Here is a 12,894-nt window from a genome sequence, read left to right as displayed (position 1 = left end):
GGTAATATTTGACATAAATCCATAGCACCTTAAGAAAAAGCATGCATTTTTAGAATAAAAATATTTAAAAGGTTGAAAGCTTTGACGATCAACTTACCTTCTTTTGATACCAGACTATAGCATCTGTGACTTTGGACGCCATTTATTCCACTGAAATCACACATTCGTCATTTTAGGCTGTGCAAGAGAGAAAAACACACAGACGACTTTATTTCCACCGTCCAAAATGAGACTAAACAACACGCGAACATAGCACTCTGGTTACTTGCAGAGCAAGGGGTGTATGACTATACTTGTATTACACCCTTCCTCATTACTATTTTAGCAACAGGTTCTCTTAAGTAAACAAAAATCAGTTGCCATAATAAAAGGATCTTTCTAAGAGAATGTAACACTTGAATTTTCTAACAAGACGGATTTTTTAAAATAAGCCTTTTAAATAAATTTCAGAATTTCCCAGGTTATACTGGAACTTCTTCATTTAAAAGTAGAAATCCATTCATTCACTCAGTAACAGATCAGTTTTGCTACAGTTCCTATCTAGGAACTAGTGCCAATTACTGTTGCTAAAGGATGGCTTGATAAAGATGCCAAAGTTTATAATCATATTTAATGTTCCCTGGTACTCAGTAAACACAACTTCGAACTAAAATCAAATAACTGGAGAAACTTAACTAATTTATGTTAAATACTAAGCTGATATTAGGGTTAGTTACAGAGGAATAATTAATATTAAACACTTCCCAGATATCAGTCTGCTAATCTTCAGAAATTTACCACAGACCATTTCATAAGCATCTTGTGTGTGTTTGTCTAAAAGAGTTTTGGATTCAAAACTTAATGGTTCCTTAGCCCTGGACAGAATTAATTCCAGGCTGATTCCAGTTAACTCTGGAATACTTCTTTAGTCATAAGACCAGGCTGGCATGGAGGGTATGGTGTTAAGGATGAGCCTAAACAGGTTCAAACACAAACACTTGCCCCAGAACTCATTACAAACCAGGATCATCTAAGGCTACAGAGGATGTCAGGGAAATCCTGGGAGTAAAGTACCCTAGTGAGCACATGCAGGTCTGCAACTATAGAGATGCTACTGCTACAGAGTCTGCCCAGAGTAAACAAAATACCAGGTTTACAAATCATTCTTGGAAGCATATGAGGATTCAAATATAAAGAAAATTACTATCCACAAGTTCAAATGTTCAGATGATCAGTCTCTAAATAAAATTTAAGGCAGAATTTACTTGATGTGTGTATTTTTGACAGTGTTATAAACCAGATTGTTTTATTACCTTTCCTACGATAATAATAATTCCATCTTTAACTGACCAAATTCAACCAAACTATGTTTTGAAATTCTGGACAAACGGAGGAGCATAGAGTCTAAAGACCTGGATTCAAATACTGTCTTCCAGTATCTGGTATGTAATATTGAAAAAGCAACTTAATCTCTCTAACCTGTTTCTTTCACTAGTACAATAGGAATGACTATCTGTTCATCCCTTGGAGGGTTTTGTGACTGATAAGATGATATACATAAAATGCCTACCAGAGTCCAGCACGTAGAACAGATGTTAATTATGATTATTTTTATTATTAATTTTATATTTAAAAATCCTGCAAGCCAAGAACTGGGAAATGTTTATATTTCCTTTTTTAAACATGGCAAAAGGTTTAGAGAAGGAATACCTGTAATCAGTTTTTGTTGACATTTAAAATAAAAATAGCTACCAGACTATCATAAAATCACAATGTCAATTTCCAACTACATGCACATGGGAGTATTTAGAGATTTCAAAGTTCACCGCCATTGAAGTTAGTCAGGTATGGCTACTTCCATTTTTCTCACCAGGGTTTTTGGGGAAGCTTTCCCTTACTGATTTAAAATCTCTCATTTTGGGGGCGCCTAGGTGGCTCAGTCATTTGATTGTCTGACTCTTGATTTAGCCTCAGGTCATGATTGATCCCGGGGTTATGGGATCTAGCCTTGAGTCGGGCTCTGTGCTGGGCATGGAGCCTGCTTGGGATTCTCTCTCTCTCTCTCTCTCCCTCTGCCCCCTTTCCCATTTGTTCTCTCTCTCTCACTCTCTCTCTCTTTCCCTAATTAAAAAAACTAAAATTAAAAAAATTAAAAAAAATAAAATCAGGGTGCCTAGGTGGCTCAGTCAGTTAAAGCATCCAACTTAGGCTCAGGTCATGATCTCAGAGTTTGTGGGTTCGAGCCCCACATTGGGCTCTGTGCTGACAGCTCAGAGTCTGGAGCCTGCTTAGGATTCTGCGTCTCCCTCGCTTTCTGCCCCTCTCCCACTCATGCTCTCATCCTCTCTCTCTCTCTCTCTCTCTCTCTCTCTCAAAAATGAATAAACACTAAAAAATAAAATAAAATAAAATAAAATAAAATAAAATAAAATAAAATAAAATAAAAATAAAATAAAAATAAAATCTCCCATTTTTTTTCCTAGACATCTCTGAGAGTAGTTCATTAGCTTCAACACATTTCATCCTAGAAGTTTTTTCCATTCATTCTCCCCTCTCCTGCCCTTCACCTTTGCCAAATGCAAAAGCAGAAAAAATGGTACAAAAACTATGAGAATCTCAACCTTTCACTTTAACCTCCTTTCACTTTACCTAATCTTTATTGACAAAAATTCCAGGTTATCTACCAAGATAAAAGATTCTCTCTCCTAATCCTCCAGGAGTACAAATAATATGCATTTCATATACAAAATGTGAAAGAATTTTTTATTCACTCCATCTATTAAATGTATGAGATATTTAATATATTTGGGGAATCTTTAAGTGGTTACATATAAACAGTAATAACTTTTTTAAAAAAAGCTTCAATGAAAGTGAGGAAAACATTGCCTGCTTCAAATAAAATGATCTAAAAGATTATTTTTTAATATACTTTGGTTCACACCAAGCTACACTTAGAAATAAATTTTGAAAATTATTTATAACAGGACACAAAGTATATGAAATGTTATAAACATTTTATTTGTATTTCTTTGGATCTACAGAAATAAAAAGTCATCTACCTTTTTTTTTTAAACAAGCCTTTCCTCAGTAATGGCAAGGTTTGTTCTGCAAACTCATTTAATAGTTTTTCCATTGTGTCAACAGCCTTTCAGTGACACAAGTGGCTCATACCTATTTTTAAAACAGGTTTTACAGCATGCTGAGATAGATTTCTGAATTGGACATCTGAAAAAGTACACTCAGAGACACCCAAATTTCATATAACAAGAATAAGTCAACAAACGATTTCATGAATAATTAAGATGATTCTAACAGTCCAGAAACACAGGTTTACAGTCTCTATCATATTGATAGTTCATGCTGTTTTTAATGCTACATTATGACACTAAAGTTAATTTACAGACAAAAAGAGTGGCATAGAAAGCTTACTGGGTACCGTGAATTGAGAATCTTAATCTTTTTTGATCAACTGATTTCAGAGAAGGATGGGTATTAAGATATAGAAATAATCCAATTATAAACCACAGAGCTAACTGCAGACATAACATTTAAATATCGGTATAGACAGTTACTCTGAGCTAATTCTCTCCTTAACACTGCTTTAGTCATTATACCTTGTCAAAACACCTGAAAATACTTTACTATGTCAAGGACAATGCAAAATGCATTTATGATGCCAAAGCCCAGGGTAGAGAAAAAGGACGACTACAAAGAGATCGTATGTTGAGTCCACCTTTATAAAATCTCACTATCACAAATATAGTAATGCCCAAGGGTATTCTTTGTAGCTTAAAAAAAAGGAGGGGGGGAGGTTTTTAACCATTCCCTGTATTAGAACAAAACCCAGTCTATCAAAGACTAGGGGCGCCTGGGTGGCCCAGTCAGTTAAGCGTCTGACTTCAGCTTAGGTCATGATCTCATGGTTGGAGAGTTGAGCCCCGTGTTGGACTCTGTGCTGACAGCTAAGAGCCTGGAGCCTGCTTTGGATTCTGTGTCTTCCTCTCTCACTCTTTGCGCCTCTGTGTGCCCCTTTGGCTCACACTCTGTCTCTCTTTCTCTCTCTCAAAAATAAACATTAAAAAAATGTTAAAAAAAAAAAACAAGAAAAAAAAAAAAAAACAAGAAAAAAAAAAAACCCAGTCTATCAAACACTACAAATGTTATAAGGAACTTCTCTCATTATTCTGAAACAAATTTCTCTGCTTTACCATGGTTCTCACCATGCTCCAAAACAACTCATTCATGCCCACCCCTGACGCTTCGCCTGTGCTGTTATTCTCATTCCTTTTCTCCACTCATCCATCCTCTTCAATCAGTTAGAATCCTACTTACTCTAAGATGAAGCTTCTTACAAGTGTTCACTTGGACAAAAAGTGCTGAAGCTTGATGTCTCTTTCAGACTGGTCTGTACTAATAAATCTGGTATTTAAATAAAAATGAAAAGCAGTATAGCCACATGTCATTTGATTACATGTAAACACTGTAAAGGAAAAAAACAGATGCATCTTTCTTCCTTTGTGTCTCTAAATACCCAGTACTTTAAAACAGGCGTAGAGGAAGTAGAGCAGAGAAAAAGCAATGACTAAGCATCAGGAGAACTGGGTTCTAGATCCAAGTTCTGACGCTAAATGAGATGTGCTTTTGAGTTAGTTACTGAGTTCTCTGGGCCTTAGTTTCTCACTAGTGCCATCTAGCCAAACATTCCACAACTCAATAAAGACTAAACAACTAACAATTCTAATAATGTACAGGAGTTTCTCTGCATTCCTTTACTAACTCACCCCAGAACACGACCATTAGTTAAACCAGTGTTACATAAATGGAACTTAACATAATAAAACTTTTAGACAAAATGGAACATGGGTTATTTTTAAAAGGCAGTTTATGCAAATCTCCTCAGACCCTGATTTCATTATTAGTCTGTTCAACAACCTTGTATCACTGTCTACTGCCTTTACAAACCTATTTAGACCCTCTACCCTTTAGAATTAGACTTTTAAAAATCTCACCCTAACCAACTTACCAACATTACTGCTATCATCTTCTCATACACCCTATTTCATTCGTTCATTCCTTTATTCATGCACTCATTTATTTATTTACAACCAGGTTGGTTAGCATATAGTGCAATAATGATTTCAGGAGTAGAATCCAGTGATTCCTCCCCTATATATAACACCCAGTGCTCATCACAAGTGTCCTCCTTAATGCCCCTTGCCCATTTAGCCCATCCTCTCACCCACAACCCCTCCAGCAACTCTGTCTGTTCTCCATATTTAAGAGTCTTTTACATGGGGCACCTGGGTGGCTCAGTCGGTTAAGTGTCAGACTCTTGATTTCAGCTCAGGTCATGATCTCACCGCTTGAGGGATTGAGCCCCGTGTTGGGCTCCAAACTGACAGTATGAAGCTTGCTTGGGATTCTCTCTCTCTCTGCTCTCCCCTGCTTATTCTTCCTCTCTCTCTCTCTCAAAATAAATAAATAAACTTAAAAAAAGAGTCTCTTATGTTTTGTCACCCTCTCTGTTTTTATATTATTTTTGCTTCCCTTATGTTCATGTTTTCATACATCTTGTTTCAACCACACCATATTTCCTACACTTTTCCACCTCTGTGTCAAAATTAACACTTCTCTTTACAAAACAAGGGGGATTTCCAGAAGGCATCCTAAATTCCACTTTCTCTACAAGTTTCTCCCAAATTTCTCCACTAAAGATTTCTCATCCTGTTCTGTGTTCCCATTATACTTAGTGTATACTCTGTGTACTTGTTGATATGTGGCCCCGTCCCATCTATAAATTTTTTGAGAGCAGTCCAATGTTGTCATTATCTCTGAATTCTCATAATAGCTTTTTTGTATATATTAAACACGATGTTTACCAACCAAATCTAAAAACTGCTAATGAAAGCACACCCACAGATGAGTCCATTTAAGGACCACAATTGAAAATTCTACCCATCCAACTCCTGCACTACTGTGACACGTGCATAAATACAGAAACATACTCTTTCCTAACACTAAGAGGTATAAGAATATTGTGAAGTATAATAAATATGGCTTATTTACTGACATATCAATCAACAAATATATAAATATTTGTAGATTTAAAAAGTATAATGAAAAGGAGTTAAAGTCAAACTGCCAACTCTAGTCTAACTTCATTCTTAAATGCTAAAATTAAATATAACTCAGTGACTTCCTCCATAGCTAAAATAAGCCTTTTTTTTTTTTTTTTTTTTTGCTTCAGAAACTAGGAACAAAGCTGTTCTGACCTTAGAAAGGTAATGAATGCTAAAGTTCAAGTCAAAATTTGCTACACTGGTAGCAAAGTTGGGAAGACAGTGAAACTCTGGTAGAAGGAACATGGTATGGGCTGAAGGAAATCTACCAGCTTCAAGGCAGCTACTTTCTAATCATGGGACCCACAGATTGTTATAATTTCCTGCAAAATTTTAAATCTGGAATGAGGATACGATTTCAAAGAAATGTTGTGAAGAATAAATACCACACACTACATGTTTAAAGTTGTTTGCAATCTTAGGACAGAAAAATGAAATGGAAAATAAGGTCTAATAAAAAGAGCTATACACTTCCTCTTATACCAGTTCATAAAAAGAATATTTGTGTTTTTTTTTAATTTTTTAACATTTATTTATTTCTGAGACAGAGACAGCATGAACGGGGGGAAGGTCAGAGAGAGAGGGAGACACAGAATCCGAAACAGGCTCCAGGGTCTGAGCTGTCAGCACAGAGCCTGACGTGGGGCTCGAACTCACGGACCGCGAGATCATGACCCGAGCTGAAGTCGATACTTAACTGACTGAGCCACCCAGGTGCCCCTAAAAAGAGTATTTGTAATTCTTATTTCCCTGCATGGAACCAGTGCATAGTCTGTATATTTGAGGCTGGAGGATAACACCTAATCTAAGAAGGAAAATTATAAGCACGCAACTCTCTAAATCTGTATTTACAAAAACATTTTGTGCTACTGTGAAATCCAAGAGAATCCCTAGAGTGATAGTTTTAATACTACCCACAAAGACCTCTTTGGAACTTCCTGATGGGTACAACGAACCCACCCTGTATGTCCCTTAATGCAACATTGTAAATTTCAGGGTTTCTTAACCTTAGCATATACCCACATCATCTCTATTTCTTGAGCATTTGGGGGGCTTTTCTTTTTTTTTTTTTTTAAAGTACTTAATATTTTTGACTGTTGTACCACTTGGAAAAATCAATGAGATACAATCTAAATGGCTTAACTTCCTCATTTACTCACAAGAAATTTTTACCATCAACCAATCAGGCGCCACTCAAATATAGACATGTTGGGGTGCCTGGGTGTCTTAGTCAGTTAAGCATCTGACTTCAGCTCAGGTCATGATCTCGTAGTGGTTTGTGAGTTCCAGCCCCGCAATGGGCTCTGTGCTGCCCGCTCAGAGCCTGGAGCCTGCTTCGGATTCTGTGTCTCCCTGTCTTCTGCCCCTCCCCCACTCACACTCTGTCTCTATCTCTCCTTCAAAAATAAACATTAAAAAAATTTTTAAATATAGATATGTTATTACTGGCCTCTAGTAGAAACATTCACTAAATAAATGGCCCAGGTACTCTTTATCAAAATAATAATACATTACATGATATTCAAATGGTTTAAAGATTTAATAGATCTTAAAAATGATTTTACTTAGAGATTAAAATAGTTAACTATACCTCATCAAAAATGCTATGAATACAATTTGAAAATCATTAGAGATATTTAATCTGATCATTTAATAAAAATACTTATTTACTGAATACCTACTACTAATACTGTACTATTCTAGGCACTGAGGATACAAAAGTGAACACCAAACAAGGTCTCTGCCCTCATTAAACTTACACTGCAAAGAGAAAAGATAGAAAATGAACAAACAGGATAACGTGGTGTTGAAGAAGTGCCATAAAAGAAATGAACAGGGAAATATGATTGGGACAGGGTGGGAAACTTTTGAAAAGAATGGTCAAGAAACCCCAGTGAGATGACATGTGAATTGAGATCTTAGGGACAAGAACAGCCAACTATATGAAGAATTGAGGGAGGACACCCTGAGCAGAGGGAGGAGCAAACACAAAGACCTTGAGGTGGGAATGAGCTTGGTATTTCTAAGGAACAGAAAGGAAGCCAATGTGACACAAGTGACAGTGATTCAAGATGATGTATTAAAGGGAGGTAGGGGTCATGGGATCCCAGGCACCATAGCAAATAATTTTATTACAAAGATAGGAAGTCACTGAAGTGATTTGAGAATGCAGTAATATTCTATTTTGCAAAGACCACTCTGACAGCTCTATAGAGAACAGACTGGACTGAAGAGCTAGAGTAGAAGCAGTGATGCTAGTTAGATGCTAGTTAAGAAAGTCTTAATCCCATGTAGAAGATAACAACATATTGGGCTCAGGTGCAATCAGGAGAGATGGCACTAAGTGGGCAGTTCTGAGTTTTATTTATGGGTAAAATCTACAAGACCTGGAAATGGACTAGGATGAAGCAGGTTGGGAAAGGGATTAGAAAGAAGAATCTAGATTTTTGCCTTGAACCATTTTCTGAGATGGACACACATTAAAAAAAAGTTTATGAGAGTAAATACAAAAATTTCAGACCTGTTAAAGTCACTAGACATTAAAATAAAGAAGTCAAACAGGTAGATGGAGAGATGGGTCTGAAGCTGGAGGAGACCAAGAAGGATGGTGATATGGATTTGACAACCATAAACACACTGTCAATATTTAAATCAGAGGTGGGTTACATAGATATATGCATTTGTCAAAAGTGAACAAATGTATACTTAATTGAAAGATGTGCCTTTCAAAGATCACTTCAATATAGATCATGTGACTGACTTATAACAGCCACTGTTATTAGCAGCCAAACCAAATCTAATGGGTACTGTTGGGCATACTTTTGCTTCACTCTTCTTTTCCAACAAAACTTTGTAAACACTGTTCTGGTGTCTTCTGGCTATTGACTGCAATTGAGGAGTCTGCAGTCAGCTAAATTTTTGTCCCTGCTTCTATAGGTCATGTTCTCTTTTTGGCCAGGATGCCAAAATAATTCTCTCATTTTTAAAGTTAGTTATTTCTAAGGTACAGTCAATTTTAATCATTTCATAAATTCTCCCCCCCTGGAATTCAGTGCCGTTCAACCTGAAAATGCAGGTTTTATTTCAGAATATTTCTGAGTAATTGCTTCTTTTCCATTTGTTGTAATCTCTGTCAGGGATACACGCTATTCTGGGGCGCCTGGGTGGCTCAGTCGGTTAAGCGTCCGACTGCAGCTCAGGTCACGATCTCGCAGTCTGCGAGTTCGAGCCCCACGTCGGGCTCTGGGCTGATGGCTCAGAGCCTGGAGCCTGCTTCCGATTCTGTGTCTCCCTCTCTCTCTGACCCTCCCCCGTTCATGCTGTGTCTCTCTCTGTCTCAAAAATAAATAAATGTTAAAAAAAATTTTAAAAAAAAAGGGATACATGCTATTCTTACGCAGGACAGTCTTTTCATGGTCATTTCTTTCCTTTATTTCTTTCCTGTGGCATATCTGTAGAGCTGCCATGCCTTTTTTTTTTTTTTTTTTTTAATCTTGATGGTGTTTAACATGGGGAGGGCTGTGCTAAGCTCCTACTTATTCTGATATCCAATAGGTTCTGGTTAACAACTTCAACACCGTTCTCACTGTAGCTGGGATCATTTTTATTTCTGTGCTGACATGTGCAGGCATAGACAGACAGATGCACACACACACACACACACACACACACAATCTTCAATTTGAGAACTGGGTACTGCTTTTCATCTATTTTTCTATAACCCAAAGATGCAGGAAATGGGGTATTTCTGAATGCTGAAATTTCATTAAGTATCTTGTATGAGGATCTATCCCTCCAGTCAGAAGGCTATTACACCTTCGTGGGCTTTGGCTCTTGTCCTTTACCAAAGCGTAATTAAAATGGCAATGTTCCCTGACTCTGTGAGGCTCAGCATTAGTATGAAGATTCTTCCTTGACTTTTCGCTCCCTACGCACCTCTTAGCTCTGACTCCAGGGGCAGTATTATTGAGCTTGCTTACTGTTTTGTAGGCCTTGTCTTCCTTAGTCTGGCTTCTGGGATATGCAGCGGGAATTACCAACCTCATCCGACACACCTTTTAGCTTCTCATTCTTTCCTTGGCCTCTAGTTTTTTAAGTATTTGGCATTAGTTCACACATACCCCTCTTTTGTCCTCTTCTATTTCAATTTTTGCCCTCTCCTCTTCCCACCCACTTTTTCCTTCTTTTTTTGGTTTTAGTGAAGAAAAGGTCTATGATCCTACTTCATTTTTACTCAGAAACCCTACCCTTACTTTTTTTCAACATTTATGTTTTAAGTACTAAACGTAATCTTTTAAGTTACTGACACAACTGAAAAGTAAAATTTAATTATTCTAAGATAAAGTTGTTAAATGTAAAAAAAAAAAATAAAAGACAACAGACTCCAAATGGAGTCACTTGTGCTAAACCCCATGTCAGCAAACCAAGACTTAATACCTAACCTAACTGCAGCTTCAACTCTTCCCAGGAATGTCATCTTAAACCAATGAATCTGGAATTTCCTGCTCAGCACTAGTGAGGTAGTCTGTCTAACAGACCCCTTCCGACCCCCAAAGAAAGATGAAGTAATCTGCTCTTTCCTTGTCCCTACTTCTTCTGCCTATAAAAGTGTTCCATTTTGTTCAGCTTTTTGGAGCTCCCTTCTATTTGCTAAATGGGATGCTGCCCAATTCATGAATTATTGAATAAAGCCAAATGGATCTTTAAATTTACTCGGTTGTATTTTATTTTTTAATAAAACTAACAACAGCTGCATTTTTACTTCTGTTATTCCTAACAGAAGGAAGTACAGAGAAGACACCCAGTTTCACTTCTTCTTTTCAATTCAAGACACTCAACAGAAAATATGGGACCATAAATTAAGCTTTTCTGTGAACCTGTAATAAGTACCTCCAAGAAAAAAAAATAAAATGCATTTTCCCTTCTCAAATTGACTCCTCTTTTACCATCTATTCAATCTCCTATTCACACAAGGAACGCTAGAAACTTTCTTGGCTTTCTCCCTTTCCCACCACCACTAGTTTTTTATATGTGGCACATAGGAACCATTCAGTAAACATGAAGGAGTAAATAAATATAGTCTACTTTGTCGTGCTGCCAACACATCTCTCCTATAATCCTTCCGGGCCCATTATCAGGTCTGGTGCAAGTAAGTCACCATCATCTATTACCAGGAACACTCTAACAGTCTCTTACTACTTCTTAATTTTCTTTTTTTTTATTAAAAAAAATTTTTTTTTTAATGTTTGTTTATTTTTGAGAGAGACAGAGAAAGAATGCGAGTGGGTTAGGGGCAGAGAGAGAGGGAGACACAGAAGCAGAAGCAGGCTCCAGGCTCTGAGGTGTCAGCACAGAACCCGACACAGAGCTCGAACTCACAAGCTGTGAGTTCATGACCTGAGCTGAAGTTGGACGCTTAACTGACTGAGACACCCAGGTGCCCCACTACTTCTTCATTTTCTGAACTCCTGACCTCCTCATGTCTATCTCCTCTTCAAAAATATCTAATGATTTCCCATTGCCTAAGAAAAGAGTTTAATCAGGGGTGTCTGGGTGGCTCAGTTGGTTAAGCATCCGACTCAGGCATGACCGGTTTCGGCTCAGGTCATGATCTCATGTTTTGCAGTTTTAAGCCCCACATCAGGCTCTGCACTGACAGTGTAGAGCCTGCTCAGGATTCTCCCTCTCTCCTTCTCTCTCTCTCTGCCCTTCCCTTGCTCATGTGCTCTTTCTCAAAATAAATAAATAAATAAACTTAAAAAAAAAAAAAAGCTTAATCAGTATAGTAGACAACCCCTGTCCTTTTTTCACAAACTGATCATAGATTTATTGCCTTTACAATCAGTAGTAGCTATCTTCTTCCACACATGACCTCTCAGCTACCCTCTCCAATTTACCATTCATATACATATCCTACAATCTAGCCATGTGGGTTTCTGAATGTACCATACATTTTCATGCTTGCCTTCCAGTCCTGGTCATATTTCCTCTGTCTAAAATAATTTTTATCAGGGAGCTCGGGTGGCTCAGTTGGTTAAGTGTCCGACTCTTGATTTCGGCTCAGGTTATGATCTCACAGTTCATGAGGTTGAGCCCCGAGTTGGGCTCTGAGCTGACAATACCAAGCTTACTTGGTATTCTCTCTCTTTGCCTCTCTCCCATTCTCTCTCTCTCTCTCAAAATAAATAAACATTTTTTTAAATTAAAAATAAAATAAAATAACTTTATCCCTGTTCTGACCTATTTGACAAGACACATTGGATTCTTCTAGGCCAAATTCATCAGGAAATTAAATTTTGAGAACATGTAAGCAGTAGCATTCAAATGACTTAATTACTTAGAGAGTAATTTTATATTTACGTATTTTAAACTACCAGAAAAAAAAAAGGCTAATTAAACACGGCATCGAACTTTACTCCTTTACGCTATGTAACTGAGGGGTGCCTGGGAGCTCAGTCAGTTAAGGGTCAACTCTTGATTTTGGCTCAGGTCATGACCTCATAGTTTGTGAGTTTGAGCCCCAACCTGGGCTCTGCTCTGACAGCACAGAGCCTACTTGGGATTCTCTCTCTCCTCTCTCTGCCTCTCCCTCACTCATGCTCCTGTGTGAGCACTCTTTCTCTCTGAAAATAAATAAACTTAAAAAATATATAATATATAAGAAAAATTACAGCAAAGGCATACATATATATGCACAGGTAAATAGAAAACAAAAATAAAAATGAAGCTTTAAATAAGATGTATGACTAGTAACTAACCTTGCAGATCTGAGAAAGCAGAACATGATAGTGGACAA

General features: G+C 37.3%; 1 protein-coding gene across 4 annotated transcripts in view; it reads right to left on the bottom strand.

Moving 5' to 3' along the window:
• PHTF2 (putative homeodomain transcription factor 2) overlaps window positions 1-12,894 on the bottom strand; it is a 137,313-nt gene that overhangs the window by 104,728 nt on the left and 19,691 nt on the right. For all 4 annotated transcript variants that reach the window (XM_047844555.1, XM_047844571.1, XM_047844539.1 and 1 more), the window contains exon 2: window positions 98-177. In XM_047844555.1, coding sequence (XP_047700511.1) covers window positions 98-142 — 45 coding nt within the window. In that variant the 5' untranslated portion in view covers window positions 143-177. The remainder of the gene's footprint in view (window positions 1-97; window positions 178-12,894) is intronic.

Source organism: Prionailurus viverrinus, chromosome A2 (genome assembly GCF_022837055.1).
Source record: "Prionailurus viverrinus isolate Anna chromosome A2, UM_Priviv_1.0, whole genome shotgun sequence".
In the NCBI taxonomy this organism is placed as follows: domain Eukaryota; kingdom Metazoa; phylum Chordata; class Mammalia; order Carnivora; family Felidae; genus Prionailurus; species Prionailurus viverrinus.
Note: the sequence above shows the minus strand (reverse complement) of the source record. Positions and strands in the feature narration are given on the sequence as shown.